At 31.6% G+C, this 19,787-nt stretch overlaps 1 protein-coding gene across 1 annotated transcript; it reads right to left on the bottom strand.

Annotated features, from left to right (window-relative positions):
- Nucleotides 1-1,995: 1,995 nt before the first annotated feature.
- On the bottom strand, nt 1,996-19,553 carry LOC133174665 (uncharacterized). Its single transcript, XM_061309756.1, has 4 exons — nt 19,460-19,553; nt 12,882-13,002; nt 3,397-3,467; nt 1,996-2,954 (listed from the first exon to the last, which is right to left on the bottom strand). The coding sequence occupies exons 1-4, from the start codon at nt 19,527-19,529 to the stop codon at nt 2,740-2,742; spliced, it is 477 nt and encodes a 158-aa protein (XP_061165740.1). The 5' UTR covers nt 19,530-19,553; the 3' UTR covers nt 1,996-2,739.
- Nucleotides 19,554-19,787: the final 234 nt, after the last annotated feature.

Here is a 19,787-nt window from a genome sequence, read left to right as displayed (position 1 = left end):
TATATATATATATATATATATATATATATATATATATATATATATATATATATATATATATATATATATATATATATATATATCAGCTAAATCATGATAAATATCACTTCTAATCTGACCAATCTTCCTAAGAACATCATTTTGAATATAAAGCATATATTTCAACCTATGTAGGAGATTTTCCTCAGACAATTTCTCATTTTGTAATCTACATTTCATCTTATATTTATACATAGTGAAGCTAATAAATGCTAACAAATTATTAAAAAGCAAAGATTTTTCACTACTTTCATTATAAAATCCAAGTGCAATTAATTTCCAAATAATGTCAAATTTTAGGCTCACTTTTTCCCATATGGGTTTAATAATTTTACAATCAAACAGGAGATGTTTTGTATAATCTTCAATTTCACAATTTTCACACAAAGGAGAAATATCTTTGTTCCACTAGCTTACAGAAAAATTGTTGTTCAAAATACCATGTAATAATTTATAATTAAATTCTGATTTTCTCTTCTCGTACATATTCGAAATCTTGTTTTTATCAATATTTTTCCATATACAACCATCCTGAACATTAAATATTTTTTTTCCATCTGTTTTCAAATAAAGGTTTTTGAAATTTCATACCAATAAATATAGAGTAATAAAAATTGCTTCTTATCTCTCGTATTGATTTTACAGCCTGTTTTTTAAATAGAAAATATATGTTTGGTTTTACTTTCACGAATTTAGCATAGGAACAGTGAAACTTTTGTGTATACTCTTTAACAGCTTTTTTAAGCATATAATATTCACATGATATATTATTTTTTCGTTTTAATTTGTTTAAAAAATAATTGATATCATACATTTCCCCTGATTCGTCAAATATATCTTTAATATACAAAATACCACTTTGTATCCAATTTTTAAAACACAAGGGTTTTGAGTTAAATTGATAAAGATTATTATTTTATAAAAATTCACTTAAAAATTCGTCTCTCTTCAAATTATTGGCATTTCTTTGCATTTTACATCTGTTAAATGCTGTAAAATTTTGGCATATTCAACAAAAACTCTGATTCGATAAAATTACCCTCGCTAATTTTGATAATATCAAATACGGAAATATTGTACTGTTGCAGAATATTATTGAGTCAACAAGTTACAAGACAACAAAGTGATATTCAAATTTCAAAATATTGTTTTAAATACAACAGAGAACGGATAAATGTAATTTTATTTCATGATCTACATGTACTGCACATTTATACATTTTATTCGTGCAATAAATGACCATATGAGTAAAATGAATTGTTTTGAACAGAAATAAATACAAGACGCCCATGGACCACATGGCTCACCTGGGTACATTGGCTAGGGAAAAACAGAAATCAGTTCAGTATTGATAAGTTTACCGGGGGGGGGGGGGGGCAAACTTAAATTTAACTTCCATATCAATATTACTAATCAAGACTTTTCTGTTCTTAAACAGAAGAATTTTAAGATTTCTTCCCTATGTATTCCTACGTATAAAACTCTGGCCGCTCATCGTGGCCCACCCTACCCATCCTAAATTTGAACGAATTTGAATCTTCACTACCTATTGCTATTGCTATTCTTGAGCAAATTGTTTTTTTCAAGAAGATTCCTGTATATTCTTATGTAAAACTTTGACCCTCTGTTGTGCCCCCAACCCTTTAGGGTCATAAATTGAACAAACTTGATTCTACAGTACCTAAGGTAGCTTCTGTATATATATGACTAATAAAGGTTTAATTCTTCTTGAGAAGAAGATTTTTAAAGATATTTCCTATGTTACATGTATGATCAGGCTCTATAGGTTTTCAGTTTACTCTGTCTGATTTAATCATTGGAATGATTATTAAGACTGCTTTGTCTGAGGGTTAATCACACAGTACTTAATTTTTTTTCTCTTATCTAGAGACGGGGACTGTGTGAATGTACTATTTGTACCATGTTTCTTTTCTAGGTTCCTACATTTATTTATAGATAAGAACTGGATGTCTCAATCTTCTTCAGATTAACTACACCCAGAACTTAACATTAATTCCCAAGGATACTTGCCACTGGTGCTTATAACTTTCATACTTTTATTTTGCTCTTACCCTTCTTTATTGCTTATTTAACGGCCAACTTCTTCTCCTAGCTTCTGAATACCTAATTTCCCAAAGCTTTGCCTTATATACCCTTTGGCTGGTCCATTCCAAGAGTTGTCAAGTCATTCCACTATTTGAAGTCTTCAGTTTAACACAAATGTCTCTTAACCATTACACCTATATATTCCTATGTAAAACTCTTACCCACTGTTGTGGCCTTGCTCTACCCTCGGGGGTCATGAATTGAAGAAACTTGAATCTTGTCTACTTTAGAATACTTCCATATTAATATGACTAAAAATATAATGGCTTAACTGTTCTTGAGAAGATTTTTAAAGATATTTCTTATATATTCCTATAGTAAATCTTGACGCCCTCTTGTGGTCCTGCTCTAAGCCCAGGGGTCCTGAATGGAACAAACTTCAACACTACCTGAGGATATTTCTATTATAATATGACTAATCTTGGCTTTGCTGTTCTCGAGACGATTTTTAATGATATTTACTATAAAAAGTGAATGGGTTCAGCGCTGTTTGATTGGAAAAAACGTAATTATTTGTTCTTGTACAACTTCACTGATACATATCATAAATACAGGGAGAATATAGATGACAATATCATTTTTCTCTTTCCTCGTCTACAACTTTACTTTGTAATCTGTCGTATCTTGCGGCAATGCACCCGGTGTACCGTAACCTTGTCCATTTGTTTGAGGTTGTCCGTAACCTTGCTCGTAAGTTGGAGGTTGTCCGTAAGCCTGAGGTTGTCCATATGTTTCTTGTGCGATTGCAACTTCTGGCTGTTGTTGTCCGTAGACAACTGGTGGAGGCGGTTCCTGGCTCTTTTGGTAACCTGTACAAGTAGGATAAACTTATCATCAGGCTAGGGCAATTTCCTTCCTTTTTCTTTCTTTTTTTTTCCTTTTTTTTTTTTTTTTTTTTTTTTTTTTTTTTTTTTTTTTTTTATTTGCATTTCGTGCATATAATGTTTCAAAATGTAAAATGTCAAACGAGGGTTCTTTTTTCCACAGAAATTATACTTTTCAGACAAAAGATTACTAATGTAGGCGTTTCAAGTCTTTTTGGAACATGAAAATGAAAATCAAAGAAATATCGTTATGATAAATGTTCTATAAATTTTAGTTTATGCACCATCAAAACATAGCAGTATCTTGTTGAACATAAACACTGAATATAGATGTATTGTTAGATTTGTCTTTTTTATTATCATGTTGGCTGGAATTTTAGACGATCATAATTAAATACGTAATACGAAAACGAACATTGATACTTACAGCAACGCTTACAGCATCCAATAATGCTTATAAAAAGGACCACTGCACCGATGATAGGACCAACTATTGACCTAAAAAAGATCATGCATATCTACCATTACCTGTGTAAGAGCCAATCTCTGTAATGACTTGGGTCCGCCATCATAAAACTTTGAGAATTCTCAAAAAAAAAAAAAAAAAATCTCAACTCAACTCTTGAGAATTACTCAGCTAAGAATATTCTCAAAACCGCCGTCATAAAACGACTTAAAAATATTCTTAGCTAAATAATTCTCAAGAGTTGAGTTGAGAATTTTTTGGAAATGAAAATTTTTCGATGTTTGAAGTGGCCTTGTGGAGCTCTTTGGCGCCAGAAAGGTAAGAATATATGTGTAGTTACATGTAAATAAAAATAAATTTTTCATCGTCTGCTTTACATTTTATACATACACATACGTTTTACAACACAATGGACAAAAAACGGGGACAGACTTGGGGAGTGATGAGGAGGTTGCCCTTATTGAAGAGATCAGATCGAGGGCAACCACACTTTTTGGGGCATTGAAAGGGAGCGGAGTTAAGGGGAAGGTAAATAAATAAAAGAAAAAGAATGGCAGTCATGATCAATTGCCAACAAACTAAACTCGTAAGTAGTTTGTTTAATGTAGATTCATTGAGTAATTTATTTTTTAAATATAATTATCATTTTTCAGCTTTAGACTATCAAAAACGGGTTAAGAATATACAGACTTTTACTATTTAACTAACATTAAACATACATATACTTTCATTTGCATATTATATCTTGTAAATCGGTCATCACTAATTGTTCAATCAGCTGTAGAAAATAACGGCAGCTGAAATACGATCACGTTAATACCTTTCTCACAAGATTAGAAAATGGGAAATGGGATTTTCCATTCTTAAGTTATTTCTATTTTTAGATCCACGCTCAGATAAACATGAAAATGGGAGTGGATCAAATATTTAAGCATTGTTATATTTGCAGACAATTTGACACCAGAGAGTTGGGAGGAAATCAAGAAAAAATGTTATAATATCAAAACAAGAAGTAAAGACTGTTAACTTCCTATACATTTTAGCAGAGAAATAATTATTACAAGTATTTTCTTTTATAATTGTAAAGAGTGAAAAAAATAACTTCGAGCAAATATACAATAAATATACATATATACGCAATCTTATTCCCTGTTCCTTAAAAAAATGCCATCACAGTCCCTGAAAATGTCCAAGAAGAAAACGCAGGGATAAATGCACAAGGTAATGTGATTTGTTCTTAATTATGTAAATATTATGTATATGGACTGGAAAATTAGGACAAAAATTTAACGTGACAATGCACAATGATGTTGATTATTAGTTTAGTGAATGTTTATCTGTCAAATTCTTCGTGAAAAGACAGAAATAAAGAAAGTCTTCCTATGCAGTTCAAGCTTCAATTCTCAAAACAAGAATTCTTTAAGATTCATTTGACAAATAATTTTGCAGATTGAGATTCTTCATCTAACACCCAATTGCAAGAAAGGCAAGATGTAGAAATGTCATCTGCTAGACATAAAAGAAAGGAAAAGAAAGGTTTGTCAGCAAAATGTAGCACGTACTTCTCTCTCTCTCTCTCTCTCTCTCTCTCTCTCTCTCTCTCTCATATCAAATAAAAAAAGAAAAAAAGGTTCAATTACATAGATTTTATTTTATAGATTATAATATATATCAAAAATAAATGTAGTTAAACAAAGACAGTCCAATATCTGTTTCAGTATGATGTAGCATATTTTTTATTTTAAAAATCTAAATTGTATAACTTCTTTTCAATCTGCTGATAATTAGTCAAAGCTTTAAAACACAAATTGAAATAGTACAAAGCAGTATTTAAGCGATTTTTTTTTCAGCAGTGGAACACTTGTCTATTGAATCATTTCTAAATGGTCAACAAAGAAGATGAAAAAATGTTAATATACCTGTAATACGTAAAGCCAATTGAACGAAAATAAAGAATTAAAAAAAAACAACTTAAATTTTAGATATAACGCTTTTGTAATTTAATCAAACAGGTGAACCCAATAAAAGAAAACTCGAAGAGTTGGAAGAAAGAAATTTAAAGCTAGACAATGAAAGATTAGAGGAGGAGATCCTTAAGGTGAAACAAGAGAGGAAGTCCTGAACATCCAGAAGGAGGTACTCACCCTGAAGAAGCAGAGGCTTCTGTTAGACATTCAAACAACATAACCTGAAATGTTGGTCCATATTTCATCAGAACTTTAAATATGCTTTTATTTCACCTTTATTTAGCTCATATGAACCAAAAGTTTAAACAAACTTTTCTGATCACTGTTGTCCATGACGTCTGCCTATAGCTGTCTGTCCTTCTGTCTGTCCTTAAGGTGTTGTCATGGTTACTAAAATAGAAATTTATGGGATTTTTCTTTCAAATTGATACTCTTCTTAGAGTTTAATTCTGATTTCAATAAGACTTTGTACACAAGTAGACTATGCAGTAGAGCTACAATCTTATCAGACTTCTGGTTTTAACAAATCAAGTAGTGCAGATTCAAGTTGGTTTGAATTATGTGAACATTGTGGCCCATGGGTCTCTTTTATCCTTGGAATTTCTGAAATAAAATACATGTACATTGAGAGAGAGAGAGAGAGAGAGAGAGAGAGAGAGAGAGAGAGAGAGCAAAACTGGACCTCTTTTCATAAAAAAGTTCATAAATTAAAAAAATTTCTCTGACTTGGCTTAATTTTATACCTGATTTAAACTAGGGACACTAGATCTAGTTTGCATTAATATTTCTTCTAGAAAAATCCCTGTGTAATTGCTGCTCTCTATAATACCCCATCGCTGCGGACTTGTCCAGGTTCCTGAATATTTTGCTGGATGCAGGCAGCAACATCAATGTTTGTTAAATTCTGCTGCACACAAATATCTCCTCTGTCAATTCCTAGATTATGGAGTATTACACAAGCTGTAATGAACTGTACTGCTTGGTCTGGGGATACCCTGAACCCGATTTGGAGAGGTTGGAATCTCCTCTTCATGATGCCAAAGGTCTGTTCAATCAAGACACGAGTCTGGCGTAGACTGGCATTATACCTCTCCTCAGACTGTGTCGCCGGTGCTAAATAGGGTGTCATGAGGTATCTTGTAAGGGGGTACTCAGAATCTCCAAGCAGAATCCCATCATGTAACCCTGAATATTAAAAGAGGGTATAAATGCATGCTTAAGTCAAACTAGTACATAATCAATGCAATTCAGGAAAAGTATTCATATAGAGAAACATATTACATGTACATTGTAGTTACATTATATAATTTGAAGATGTACCATATTTTCAAACTGTTGGTAAAGGTGTGAATTTCTCCAAATTCTCGAACTGTGACATGATCCAGGCCACCTGGCACAAAGTGAGGTCACCTTGAAGGTGGGACCATCTAAAGAAATCCATGTATTTAAACATATATTTTAAAAATATTATATGTTAATAATTATTTATTATTCTAATTTCCTTTTTATGATTAATTTTTGAAATACAGCTGTAACTGACATCCCTCATTAAATTAAAAAGGTCTGATGTCTATTCATAATGCCAAAGAAACTGAGCTTCTACAATGAAATATTATGGTCAAACCAACTTAATATATATTCTAACTACTATATAAAAAATCGGAAGTTTAATCCTTTTAAATTTAAAAAAAAAATTTAAAAGGATTAAACTTCCGATTTTTTAAATACATGAACATTGAGGCTATGGAATTCCTTCCTGTTCACATAATCCGGTTCATTCAGTGATGGAGCTTGAATTCTTATCTGGGTTCCATCAATACAACCCAAAACTTTGGGAAAACCTGTCCATGAAATAATAATTGTTTCAACTTTAATTATATGAGGACATTAAAGGTATGAGGGTTGTATGGCTAAAATATTGGAATACAAATTACATGAACATTTATTTACTTATTTCTAGCAAGAACAACCCAAACCATTTCTGTATTTTTTTAACAATACATATGTACCTTAAACTCATTTAAAATTCATATATCAAAGTAATTAACAAAAATATTTATTTCATTTTTTGCTTTCTCTTTTTTTTAAATTGCCATTATTGATGATTTTCTTACAGAAAATACCCAGCCCAACATCATTTAACTTGCTTTTTTTTCTAACACAGCAGTAAAAACATAGAGGATATATAAATGGAAATAAGAAAAACAATTATTTGAAAGAAAACAAAGTTTTAAAAAAATTAACAGTAGTATTTTTTTTCAAATGTGCTACAAGAATTTAAATTAGTATTTATTTTGCACTAAGTATTGTTAATATATATAGTTTTAATATCATTACACTTTATTGTCAACGTTGACAAATAACAAACAGAACAGCTTTGTTTTGAAAGTTTGTGTTGAATCCACCACCTAATTACACTATTGCACTAAATACAGTTATGGTCCTTAGTGGAACTCTTCCTATCTTCTGTAAATGCCGACGGGAAAAATGCAATTGACTGTAAGGGGATTTTTCATAAATTTACAGAAAATTAAGTATTCTTTCGAGTGTTGTTGTTTTTTTTACTTAATTGTTGTTTTTGTAATCTTTCAGTCATGTAGTGTATTTAAAGATTTGCATATATCTCACTAAAAACAAAGAACGATGTTTGGAGTATTTTCCCCCCAAATTATAGGTCTTACCCGCAATTCTTCTGAATCCTTCCTTGACTTTGGTCGCTATTTCACCTACAGGAAATTTTATCAGATTGTTAAAATCTTCAATGATGGCCCTCTCTACTGCTTTAACAACCCTTCCAGTGGTACATTCTGAAACGTTAAGACTGTCTCTAATAATTCTTAAGTGTGCCCCTGTAGCCACGAAACGTAGAAACAGTAGAACTTGGATCAGTGGAGAAATGGGTCGGTTCCTGGCAGTATCTGCTTGAAGATCGTCACTGACACCATTTACAATATAAAGTATGCTACCCGGAGATTTGAGAATATTCTCAGCTGAGTAATTCTCAAGACTTGAGTTGAGAATTTTCTCAAGATTTTTTTCTCGCGAGACTGTTTTCGGTGGTTGTGCGCTGCTGATTTATTCCATTATTTAGCATTATTGCAATGCATATTACATCAGTGTCGGGAGTTTATAGAAGGACGGCTAAATTTGACCTGAGCATAAGGAAGTTGCTCCCAGCTGTCTCAAAGAAAACAGCATAAATTTCATCTCGAAAAAATACCCGTATATTTATGATCTCTCTAGCAGTACATGTACATCCTTGTTTCAAATCCTTCAAATTTAATATGTATCTACAGATGTACAGGTATTGAATACTTGCTTGATTTATGCTGTACATTTGTAAACCCGATGAGGACGGGATGTCACAAGAAGAAAAAAAAATTCGCCCGCACCAACTATTATATAAATAGTGCACGTTTTTGAGGGTAACAGTTGAAATTGACACCCCAAGGAAAACCATTGTCAACCGACGCGTCAGCGGAGGTTGACAATGGTTTTCCGAGGGGTGTCAATTTCAACTGTTACCCTCAAAAACGTGCACTATTTATTTTATTATACTGAATGTCTTATTGATTTCGGATGTCAAAAGAAAAATTCGGAGATCGTCGTTGAGTTCACGCTTAGAAAGCTTTCAAACTCCCCGCTTCTATTTTTCTCAATAAAAAAGCTTCGGAAAAGATTTACCAACCTTTTTATTGTTTGTTTGCTACTCAAAAAGTCCTTTATCGTCTAAAGTTTGCATTCGCAAGGATGTTTCGTCTGTCGTTTGTTGTTTTCAAGTAAGCTACATCGGACGCAAGCTTTTATTGACGTCGTTTATTCGGCTTCTTTCAAACGCACAACTGACGCTTTGAGAATTCTATGGTGAACCGTACGCGCATGATTTGAACGCATGTGATATTTTCGTAATGTTACCCGTTGTCAAGTGTGTTGCTAACGCTGAGGGTAACATTACGGATTGTTAAATGCGTCTAAACCAATCAGATTTTAGTATTTAACATGAAAGTATAATAATGTTAAATATTGATGGATCCGTTCCTGTAAACACTTTTGATTTCCGAAATTCCGATGTTTCTGAGCGATTGAAAGCGTTCGTACTTTGTGCATGTATACCTCTATCACTTTAATAGTAGTAACGAGACAAAATACTGGGAAGAATATAGAGGGATTAATATATTTCTGGGGCTTTATAAACTTAAGTGGCATAGCTACTATATATGCTTGCATGTCAGAGCATCCAGATTACTTAAAGAAAAAAGAAAAGAAAGAAAGAAAAAGAAAAGAAAAAGGAAGACTAATACAAAATTCTTTGAATAGAGAAGTTCAACGTATTTTAATAAATTTATTTCAGTATTCAAAGATAAATTCTTTTGCATTATCCTCACACTGCACATTCCGAGACTCGATCTAACACTCCTAAATGTCACTTTCTGTTGAGCCCCACCCCCGACCAGCTGGGGGAAGGGTTTAATGCTGCCCCATACCCCTTAGCTTAAATCAGAAAAGCATCCACATTATATTTACCTAGCTACGCCACTGAAATAAATATCTATAACATTATTCATGTTCTCAGTACTTTAGTTGTACTCTTGAAAGTTTTCGTCATTTTCCACCGACCTTAATATCAACATTTCCATCAATAAGAGAACAAGAAAGGTCCAGGGCAAATTGCTAATAACGCACCTACATGTAGATGCTTTCTATTGGTAGATACTTGTACAATTTGAAGGCATTTTTGAGGCGAAATCATCTCATTTTTACACTTAATGAAAGTAAATTAAATTATCAGGCCCGTGGAACGCGGGGCCCCCACTTTTTTCTGAGTATAGTATTCAGGTAAATTCAAACGTCGAATTTAGTTTTATTCACAAACCGAAAGAAGCAGAAAAAAGACTTAAAAGATTTTTTTTTGGTTACATATGATTACATTTGAACCCCCCCCCCCCACCAACATTTGTAACACGTGTGCATCGTTTGCTAGCCTCCCCCCAGCTATTCCGCTAAATCTATTTTCGTAATAAACATCTTATTTGAAATTACTTGTCACATTTATGACAATTTCTTGTTTTTATGCACTTGAAATAATAAAATGTCTGTATTTGAGTTCGTCTCACAGCAACATTGAGAATATATATAATTTAACGAGTTTCTCGTTTTTGGTCTTTGATCTCTGATTATTATTGATTTAAATATTTTTTTTAAATGTATGGTAACGTAAGAGTTATCTCAATATTTTTGTATCCAGATCATTTAGATTATACAGAATAAATGCATTTATTTGTCGAAATAACCTTTTTTCTAGGCGAGGATTGGGACTTATTTAGATAAGTCGTTTTCCTAGCAAAAGGAAATAACGTTTCCATAAAATAGTGTTGAATATAAAATAAGAATACCTTTTAATTTTGCTACCTTCTCTCCTTTTGATGAGACATTTACAAGCTAATGGGCAAAAAGCCAAAAAAAAAAAAAAAAAAAAAAAAAAAAAACAAAACAAAACAAAACAAAACAAATTAGAAAGAAATACATTTTCAGCTAAATTATTACGTTAAAAACGTTTCTTATTTTTCATTAAAGAAATAAACAACAATGTTAAAAAGTTCACTGGGAAATGAACTTGGTTGGTCATGTGATAAAATCCTGTGAAGCTCGAAGGGCTTCTGAGTAGATTTGATCACGTACCAACCAAGTTCATTTCCAGTAAATTTTTTTAACATTGTTGTTTTTTACATACATTTACATTTGAGACGAATATTCCAAACAGAACTGCATATATTACAAGAACGGCCTGTCGTATTGCTTTGTAGGGACGCGCAATGACCTAGAAGCTTTTTGGTCTTTAAAGTTCGCCTCGCCTCAACATTTGAATATTTACATTGATGTTCAGCAGTCCAGTTCAGGATATCTCTGTTTATAATGAAAGGACAATGATCGCTACTGAGAATAATCTTACTATTATTGTATAAGTTCTTTATATATGAAGTCAAAAGTGGTGTTATCGTCCTCAGTTTACATACCTTCAAGGAACTTCGGGTTAAAAAGGTAAGCACGAACTTTACGCTAATTAAAAACATTCTTCTCACCGGAGAAAGATCTAATGACCATTTGTTGAATTTAGAAATCTATTTGTTTCAATAATTTAATCTTTTTCATCACTTAAACAACTTAGAAGTTCAGAAAACAGTTTTACCGTGACAGAAATATGTACATGTATACGCTAGATATCATCTCGCTGTGTGATTCGGTCACGCTATGACCTCTGACCCCCTAATAAGTTCATACAGAATTGAACATATTTTCTCTTCAATAGGTTCATCTAAGATAAATATTTGCAAATGTAAATATACTCTTTTACATTATGATTTTTTACTTTGCAAAATTACGCGGATTTTTTACGACTTTGACGTAATATTAGCAAAGGAGCTGACGTCATAACTCAGAAATTGAAATGTCATTCAATCTAATTAAAATTAGATTTGTATTTTTGCTCCTCTACTATACTCTTCAATACAAGATATTGTATTGAAATAATCGCATCATCTCGGGCCTTTCCGTCAGAGGTTGGAAAAACAACCTCGAATGTATTAAAATCACCGGATGTTAAAACTCCTATTTATTTAAGTATTGGATAGACGGAGTTGAAAGTCCCTTCTATAGTATATTTTAGGTAATATCTTTACATTCAATAAAGTTAAACTCCATACTCCACGGATAAGAGGTCTTCCCACATTTATTTCAATGTTTGTGAAAAGGGGGTTGTCATGGCGTCTGCGTAATACATTCGAGGTTGTTTCTCCGATAGTCGGAAAGGCCCGAGAAGTTGCAACTGGTATTGAAGCGTATAGTAGAGGAGCGAAAAAACAAGTCTAATTTTTATTAGATTGAGATGTCATTGTGTTCCTTATTTTCTAAGTTATACATCTAAATTATTACAATCAAGAATTAATCTTTAGACTATTGCTTATTATTAAAAAATATTAAAATAATTCTGTTACTTTTAAAAGAAAGTTCTGGCATATCAACTGCACAATTTTGACACACTTCTGGCAGTAAGAGGGTTAAAGAAATTTGCAGGGTTTGAGAATAATGACGCAATTCAGGACGTCATGGTACAAGGACTAGCGAGAAAACTGCACCATTTTATATATATTTCTTATAGATATGCAAACATCAAGGGTCCAAGTGAAATTTTAATTTTGAATTTTTTTTCAACTGAAACTGAGCAGTTTCATGGTTGGTGTTCAACTACTGATCTCTCCAGAATGTACAAGTTGTATCAGGTGATTTCTTTCAGCCTTATTTCATTCTTCCTAAACTATCTCAGGGAATTATTTTAGATTTTTCAGAAATTCACAGGGCAAAAAAGACCCCAAGCAAACCTTGTTCTTTTGCCAATGCATTCTTGATTTAATAAATAAGATTTGTGTATGTATTTTCTATTTCCCAAAAAATGCCCTAGCATTCTATAGCTTGTCTCCTTACCATAAACTTCTACATTTGATGGTTCCTGTGCAGACGGTACCACTTGGACAGCAGTATATTGTACCAGTGCAGCAATGGTAGCTTGATGGACACTGACTATCAGAATTACACGTCTCGTAAGCTAAAAGTGTATACATATGACTAATCAAATGGAGAGTGATGAAAGAAAAAAATTGACTTTAAATTGATTTCAAGAGGAACTGATGGCAATATCATGCGATGATTTATGATATGACTTACATTTTTATAGAAAGAGTGGCTATTATAGTTAAACATTTATTCAAATTTATCAAGAGTGAATCATTTTCAATATCAGGATATATGTATTATACAGTTATGGAATGGGTGCTCGGGAAATAGCAAATTTATGGTTCCCTAATGGAGGAAACTATAGTTTCCTGCCGAGGGGAACCATAAATTTGCTATTTCCCGAGCACCCATTCCATAACTGTTTTATTATACCGAAACAATCATGGGAGACTCAGAGATTTCTGTAACGATATAGAGGCATTTAATTAATCACAAATCCATGTGATTAAAAATATTGTAAGATAACTAATGCATCAATACCGAGGAAAATAAAATTATTAAAAAATATATAATATTTTCACTGACACTTCGAAGGATTATCGTTGTCTTCATTTTGCTAGAATTCCAGTATGATTTTGACATCGCATGTCGAAATGTTTTGACTTCATAGTTACATTGCTAATAACATTACGTCACAGACTCGAGATTCGTTAAAATTATTAATAAAAATTCATGATGGAGTAGTCCCAGGGAGTAGCTCCGATTTTTCAGGGAGTAGTCTTCAGATGAGGTATTATAGATATATATATATATATATATATATATATATATATATATATATATAGATATAGATAGATAGATAGATAGATAGATAGATAGATAGATAGATAGATATCCTGCAACTACCCCTTGCATTGACCTAATAAAGGTAACAAATAAAAAAAACCTCAAAGCTTTATTCGGTTAATGCCCTAATAAAGCCTCGCGCATGTTTTCCGACGTTCTAAAAGCATTGTGACGTCATATACATTGCAATGTTTAGGCCCTGGCGTCTTAGGCCACACCAATGTAATTTCTTGTTCTTGACATTTGATGAAAAAAAGTACGAGCGGGCAAGCGGTTAAAAAAATATTATTACTTTTTTGTAGGCAAATTTTTTAGGCGGAGCGTGAAAAATTTTGAGCGGAAAATTATATTTTTTTTTTCTGATTTGCAGAGTATAAACAGATTTAAAATACGAAAATAGAGTGGAAATGGAATAGAAAATAGCATAGAATTTCCATGATGCGGGAAATCAAAATTAATATTATTTGTATAGTTTTGCTAAAATACGAGCGCGCGGGTCAGCCGAACAAAAATTTTTATTGGTGGGGCCTTAGTTTCAACTGCAGAGATGTACAGTATGATGCAATACAATATTATTATATTCGTACAAAATTGTGTCGTGTTAACATTCGCGTTTCGATCGACCTATTTATAGGGGAAATAAAGTAGTTTATAAATAGATTGGAAATTCGGTAGTTATTTATAACATTGTTTAATCATGTGACATTTCATGTGTCACGTGATTTTATTGTCGTCTGCTACGTAAACAAATCTGAACCAGCGGAAGCAAGATGGGGCGAAAAGGGAAGGAGTTGAGCAACAAGGTAAAAGAAATCGCTTGGAAGTTATTACAAGAAAGAAAAACTATCAGCTACGTATTAGAAACATTGAATGTGTCCAGGACTACAATTGCAAGCTTTAAGAAGCGTGTAGAACGTCGAGGGTTTTTAGAAAAAATCCCGAGACGAGGCAAAAAACCTATCGTGACAGCCCGAGACTAACTAAAGCTAGAAAGGTTCGTAAAAACCCACCGAAGAGAGAGTTTACAGAATATAACGGACTAATTCAATGAAAATAAAGAACGGCCAATATCTAAACAAGCTAAACAATTACATCTGCAAAAACATGGATTCGTGAGTTGGGTTGCAAAGAAAAAACTGGTAATTCGAGAGGTTAACAGGAGAAAGCGCTTATCTTGGTGTTGAAATAAGAGAAAACTCACAGTTGACAACTTCTTGAGAAAAGTTATAATCTCAGATGAATCCAAGATTATTATGGGACAAGACTCTCGTGTATATATTTGGAGAAAACGGGGGGAGGGTTGAAGGCCGGATTTGGTAGAGGCGCGGAAGACCAAATCATGTTACCAAGTTATGATCTGGGGATGTATCACTTGGCATGGAGTCGACATTATTTTTGAAGTGGATGGAAATATAAATGCTGATAAATATCAGAAAATCTTAGATGACAATTTGTGGCCAGATTTAGCTCGTCATTTTCCGACTGGAAGTTATATTTTCCAAGACGATAATGCTCCTGTACACCGTGCACGTTCAACGCAGGATTATTTGCACAGAAACGGCATTTCAACAATGAGCTGGCCAGTCCAGAGTCCAGACATAAACATAATTGAAAATCTATGGCTCCTTATTAAAAGAAAGCTTCAAGGAAGGATAGGGAGAATTGAGAACAAAGACCATCTCTTCCGTGAAATCCAGCGCATCTGGACCGACATAAAACAAGAGTATGTCAAGAGCATGTACAGGACCATTCCGAGACGGTTACTAAGTGTAATACGCTTAAGGGGTCACCTTACAAAGTACTAGGTAAGTTATTTTTGATTTCAATTTCTTAAATGAAATAAACAAGTTACAATGTTGACCTACTTTCATCGCGAATGTAAACACGCCGCAATTTTGTACGTATATATTGCATCATACTGTACCTAAATCGATTGAAAATAGCTCGTTTTGGAGGTCTGATTTAAAAATATATTGCAAGATAAAGGAAATACATGGATATTGTTTTAAGATATAAACTACATGTATACTTGGGCTCTGGTCGAAAAAGTGATAGAGGGCTCGGCAAACCCTCTATCACGTTTTCTTACCCTTGCCAAAATATCGTTTATATTTCAAGACACTAGCCTTGTATTATATATATATATATATATATATATATATATATATATATATATATATATATATATATATATATATATTAAACAAATATAAAAAGAAAACACAAGAATCCTCCGTAAAGCTTTAGCGCTTTCATTAAAAATCTTCAGAAGATTTTTAATGAAAGCGCTAAAGCTTTACGGAGGATTCTTGTGTTTTCTTTTTATATTTGTTTAATATTGTAATCCGATTACTGAGACTTTATTTCAATTTTGGATATATATATATATATATATATATATATATATATATATATATATATATATATATATATATATATATATATATATATATATATATATATATATATATATATATATATATATATATATATATATATATATATATATATTAGGGATGGCAACGAATATTCGAACATTCGAATATTCATTCGATGAGTTGATATTCGAACATGAATTTAAGATTCGAATATTCGGTGTTTTTCAGATTTCATAAAAAGAAGTACTGATTAATAAATTTTGATTAGAACAGTGCTGGATTTATCCCTATTTAATTTACTAGCGATCAATTTCGATCGCCTGATTTCTTTCACTACTTTCTTTGTTTTGAGTAAGGTGTTAAAGAATTGTACAATAATGCTTTATGTATAATACAGTAAGGTGTTCAAGAATTGTACAATAATGCTTTATGTATAATACAAAACGTACTTTCATAGTTTTTATTAGATACGATCGGATCTAGAATCGAGGACAACAAAATGAAATCTTAGAATGTCTTAGAATGAAGAGTATACTTATCAAAATAAAATTAAATGATCGCTGAATGAATGTCCGATAGAATTAGTCTGTAATTAATATTGTAAAGGGCTTAATTTCAGAATAAATGTGTAAATTACTTGATTATCTCGGGTTGTACATAATCCTGAATTTTATATTCATTATCGGGAAATTAGTTAATTACCTAGAAAAATTGTCTATGGAAATATTTGTTTACACTGTATCAAAGATTATAATCATATCTCTTATTAGGCAGATAATTGTAATTTATTACACGTATTGAATCTGAACAGTATACCGTTACGACTATCTTGCCTTTGGTAAGACGACTGATTCCTCAGTTAGAGCTACTATAAATACACATGTTTCATTTGTTAAAATTATACTTTTCTACATTTAAATCAATTATTTATTTCAAACATTGACAAATACCAAATGGAATTTCTTATTGTACATCCACAAAAGTATTCATACAATTTTACTTCCAATTTAAAATACCTACGCTAAACCTTTCATGAGAGAAGGATGATGCATATCTAAAATAAACCAGATTTTATTTATTTTATCGAATATTCGAATATATTCGAATACTTTCATTGAATATTCGAATATGAATTATTGACAAAATTGACATCCCTAATATATATATATATATATATATATATATATATATATATATATATATATATATATATATATATATATATATATATATATATATATATATATATATATATATATATATATTAGGGATGGCAATCGATTGCTAATCGGTTAACTGCAAGACGTTCCCACCGATTAACCGGTTAATCGTATCGAAATGCACGTTTTCTTGGCAATTGTTTTTCAAGTAGCTCTGTCCATATACACAAATAGACCCAAATAAGACAATAGAAGTTAAAACATTACATTAATCTTGATTCTGGATCAGAAAAACTACAGGTATCTAAATTTCAGTAGTCAAGAAAAAATTGAGAAAACCATAAAAAAAAGCCTAAGGAATCTTTGATAATTTTCCAGAGCAGATGTCACAAAAGTTCTTTCTGCATTTACACTATGATAATCAAAACTACATGTTAACTCTATACCCCTTAATTAACGATGTTTATTTAATATTTGAATTGGATTGAAAACTGAAAACCACAAAGACGCCAATTCACAGTGCTCAATGATTCAATTTTTATCATTAAAGAATTACAAGACAGTCGGAGTAACGACATGGAGTTTTCGCAGTACTGTGAATCATCATTGTTCGTGGGGGATCAATGTTCGTGAATTTCGTGGGTAACCCTTACCCACGAATTTACATCCCCACGAACAATTTTTTTTGTAAACGTACTGATTAATTAAATCTACCAAATAAACGAGCTGCCCACGAAATTACATCCCCACAAACCAATAAAATTTTGCTTGCCCACGAACACTGACCCCCACGAATTTAAATGATTCCACAGTAATTAACACTGTACATAAACTGACCAATTACGTTACGGTCTCCATCTGGAGATTCATAATTACATGTATGTCCAAATTAGATTCGTTAAATCCTAAATGATCATCCTTTATGCAGAGATTTTTTTTTAAATAAGTTTTTTTAATAATGTGTTCAATTTAAGAAATATTTTATTTTTTTCCGATTAACCGATTACAGATTTTCTAATCGATTGCCATCGTTCCGACCGAGTAATCTGTTAACCGGTTACAAATTGCCATCCCTTATATATATATATATATATATATATATATATATATATATATATATATATATATATATATATATATATATATATATATATATATATATATATATATATATTCCCCAATCTATCAATCGATTTTCTGGCTGTAGATCTGTAGCTCTCTGGTTGAGAAAATTCGGACAAATAAACGAAAGAGCTACAGATCCAAACGTTGTAAAAACCTTCGATTTACGCTGCCGCTTTATCGCATAAAATACAAGAAATAAATCCCGAAACGAACGACAAAAAAGCGGCGGCGTAAATCGAAGGTTTTTACAACGCTTGGATCTGTAGCTCTCTGGTTTGTCTGTCAGAATTTTCTCAACCTGAGAACTACAGTTCTCCAACTTTCGATTTTCCTTAGCAAACTCTTCAAGAGCAAACAATTACTTCAATTCAAATTCATTTTCAAAATATGACCTCAAAGATCAATTTAATAATCAGAATTTGTAGAATGAAGTTCCAAAAGCGTAACCATTGTTTTACTATGACAAACTCAATGAAATTAGCACAGTAATGATAACTATGCATTTTACATCTCTAATTAATCGTGTCATGTTAAGATATTGCACAATACTTAAAAAATGACAAATGTTTATTCTTGTAAAATGACCTTATAGTATTGTATAATTACACATGCATAATAATAATTTTTACAAATTTTACATGTCATGGTCGAAGAAATAGAATATTTTAGTTGGCATTACCTTTTCCGATAATTAATTCCGCGAGAAAATATATTTTAACGAAATCATTTTAGCTGTGTAAAGTAGGTTACTAGGAATAATTAATTAACATATATAAAATATTTATAACACTTAGAATTTTATGATTGATCGTTTCCCTGTAAATATCCACAACTGAAATAAGATTCTCTTGCCCGATATCATTATTAAGTAGATCTTAACTTAATAAATAATAACACACTAACAAATCAATTTAATTGAATCAAATTCAAACTTTTTATCAGAATAAATTAATTTCTTTATAACTGGTTCATATATAGGCGATGAATGAATTTGAATTAAACATAAATTTAAATTTAAAACTGTAAGACTAAGTCTTACCGTCTGTTATTGGAAAAAGGTAAATAAAACCAAATATTAGAATCATCAACACAAATTTGTAGGTATCCATTCTTAATGTCGAACTATACTTTGAATTCGATGGCTTGATTTCGTAATAACTTATTCACGGGGATCATTATTGTGGAATTCCCAAGGTGAAGGCATCTTATCTGCGTAGTAAAAGTTTGCTTATCAATCAAAAAAAAAGTTAATTAAAAAGTTAAATTGTACGTCGCTGTTTGTTTTGTGCATATTTGTGATGTAGATGTATGTTATGTATAAGTTAAAAAAAAGGGCAGTGCACTGCATTTCAAACTCAACTTACATA

The sequence above is a fragment of the Saccostrea echinata genome, unplaced genomic scaffold, assembly GCF_033153115.1.
Source record: "Saccostrea echinata isolate AGI-Se365-2 ecotype Australia unplaced genomic scaffold, CSIRO_AGI_Sech_v1 ptg000058l, whole genome shotgun sequence".
Classification (NCBI taxonomy): domain Eukaryota; kingdom Metazoa; phylum Mollusca; class Bivalvia; order Ostreida; family Ostreidae; genus Saccostrea; species Saccostrea echinata.
This window is presented reverse-complemented; position numbering and strand designations above follow the sequence as displayed.

Coding starts and splice junctions, on each gene's coding strand:
- LOC133174665 (XM_061309756.1), bottom strand. CDS start 19,529: ATGGATACCTACAAATTTGTGTTGATGATTCTAATATTTGGTTTTATT. Junction 3,468..12,881: donor ATCAAATGTAGAAGTTTATG/GTAAGGAGACAA, acceptor GATCTTTTTTAG/GTCAATAGTTGGTCCTATCA. Junction 2,955..3,396: donor TGGATGCTGTAAGCGTTGCT/GTAAGTATCAAT, acceptor CTACTTGTACAG/GTTACCAAAAGAGCCAGGAA.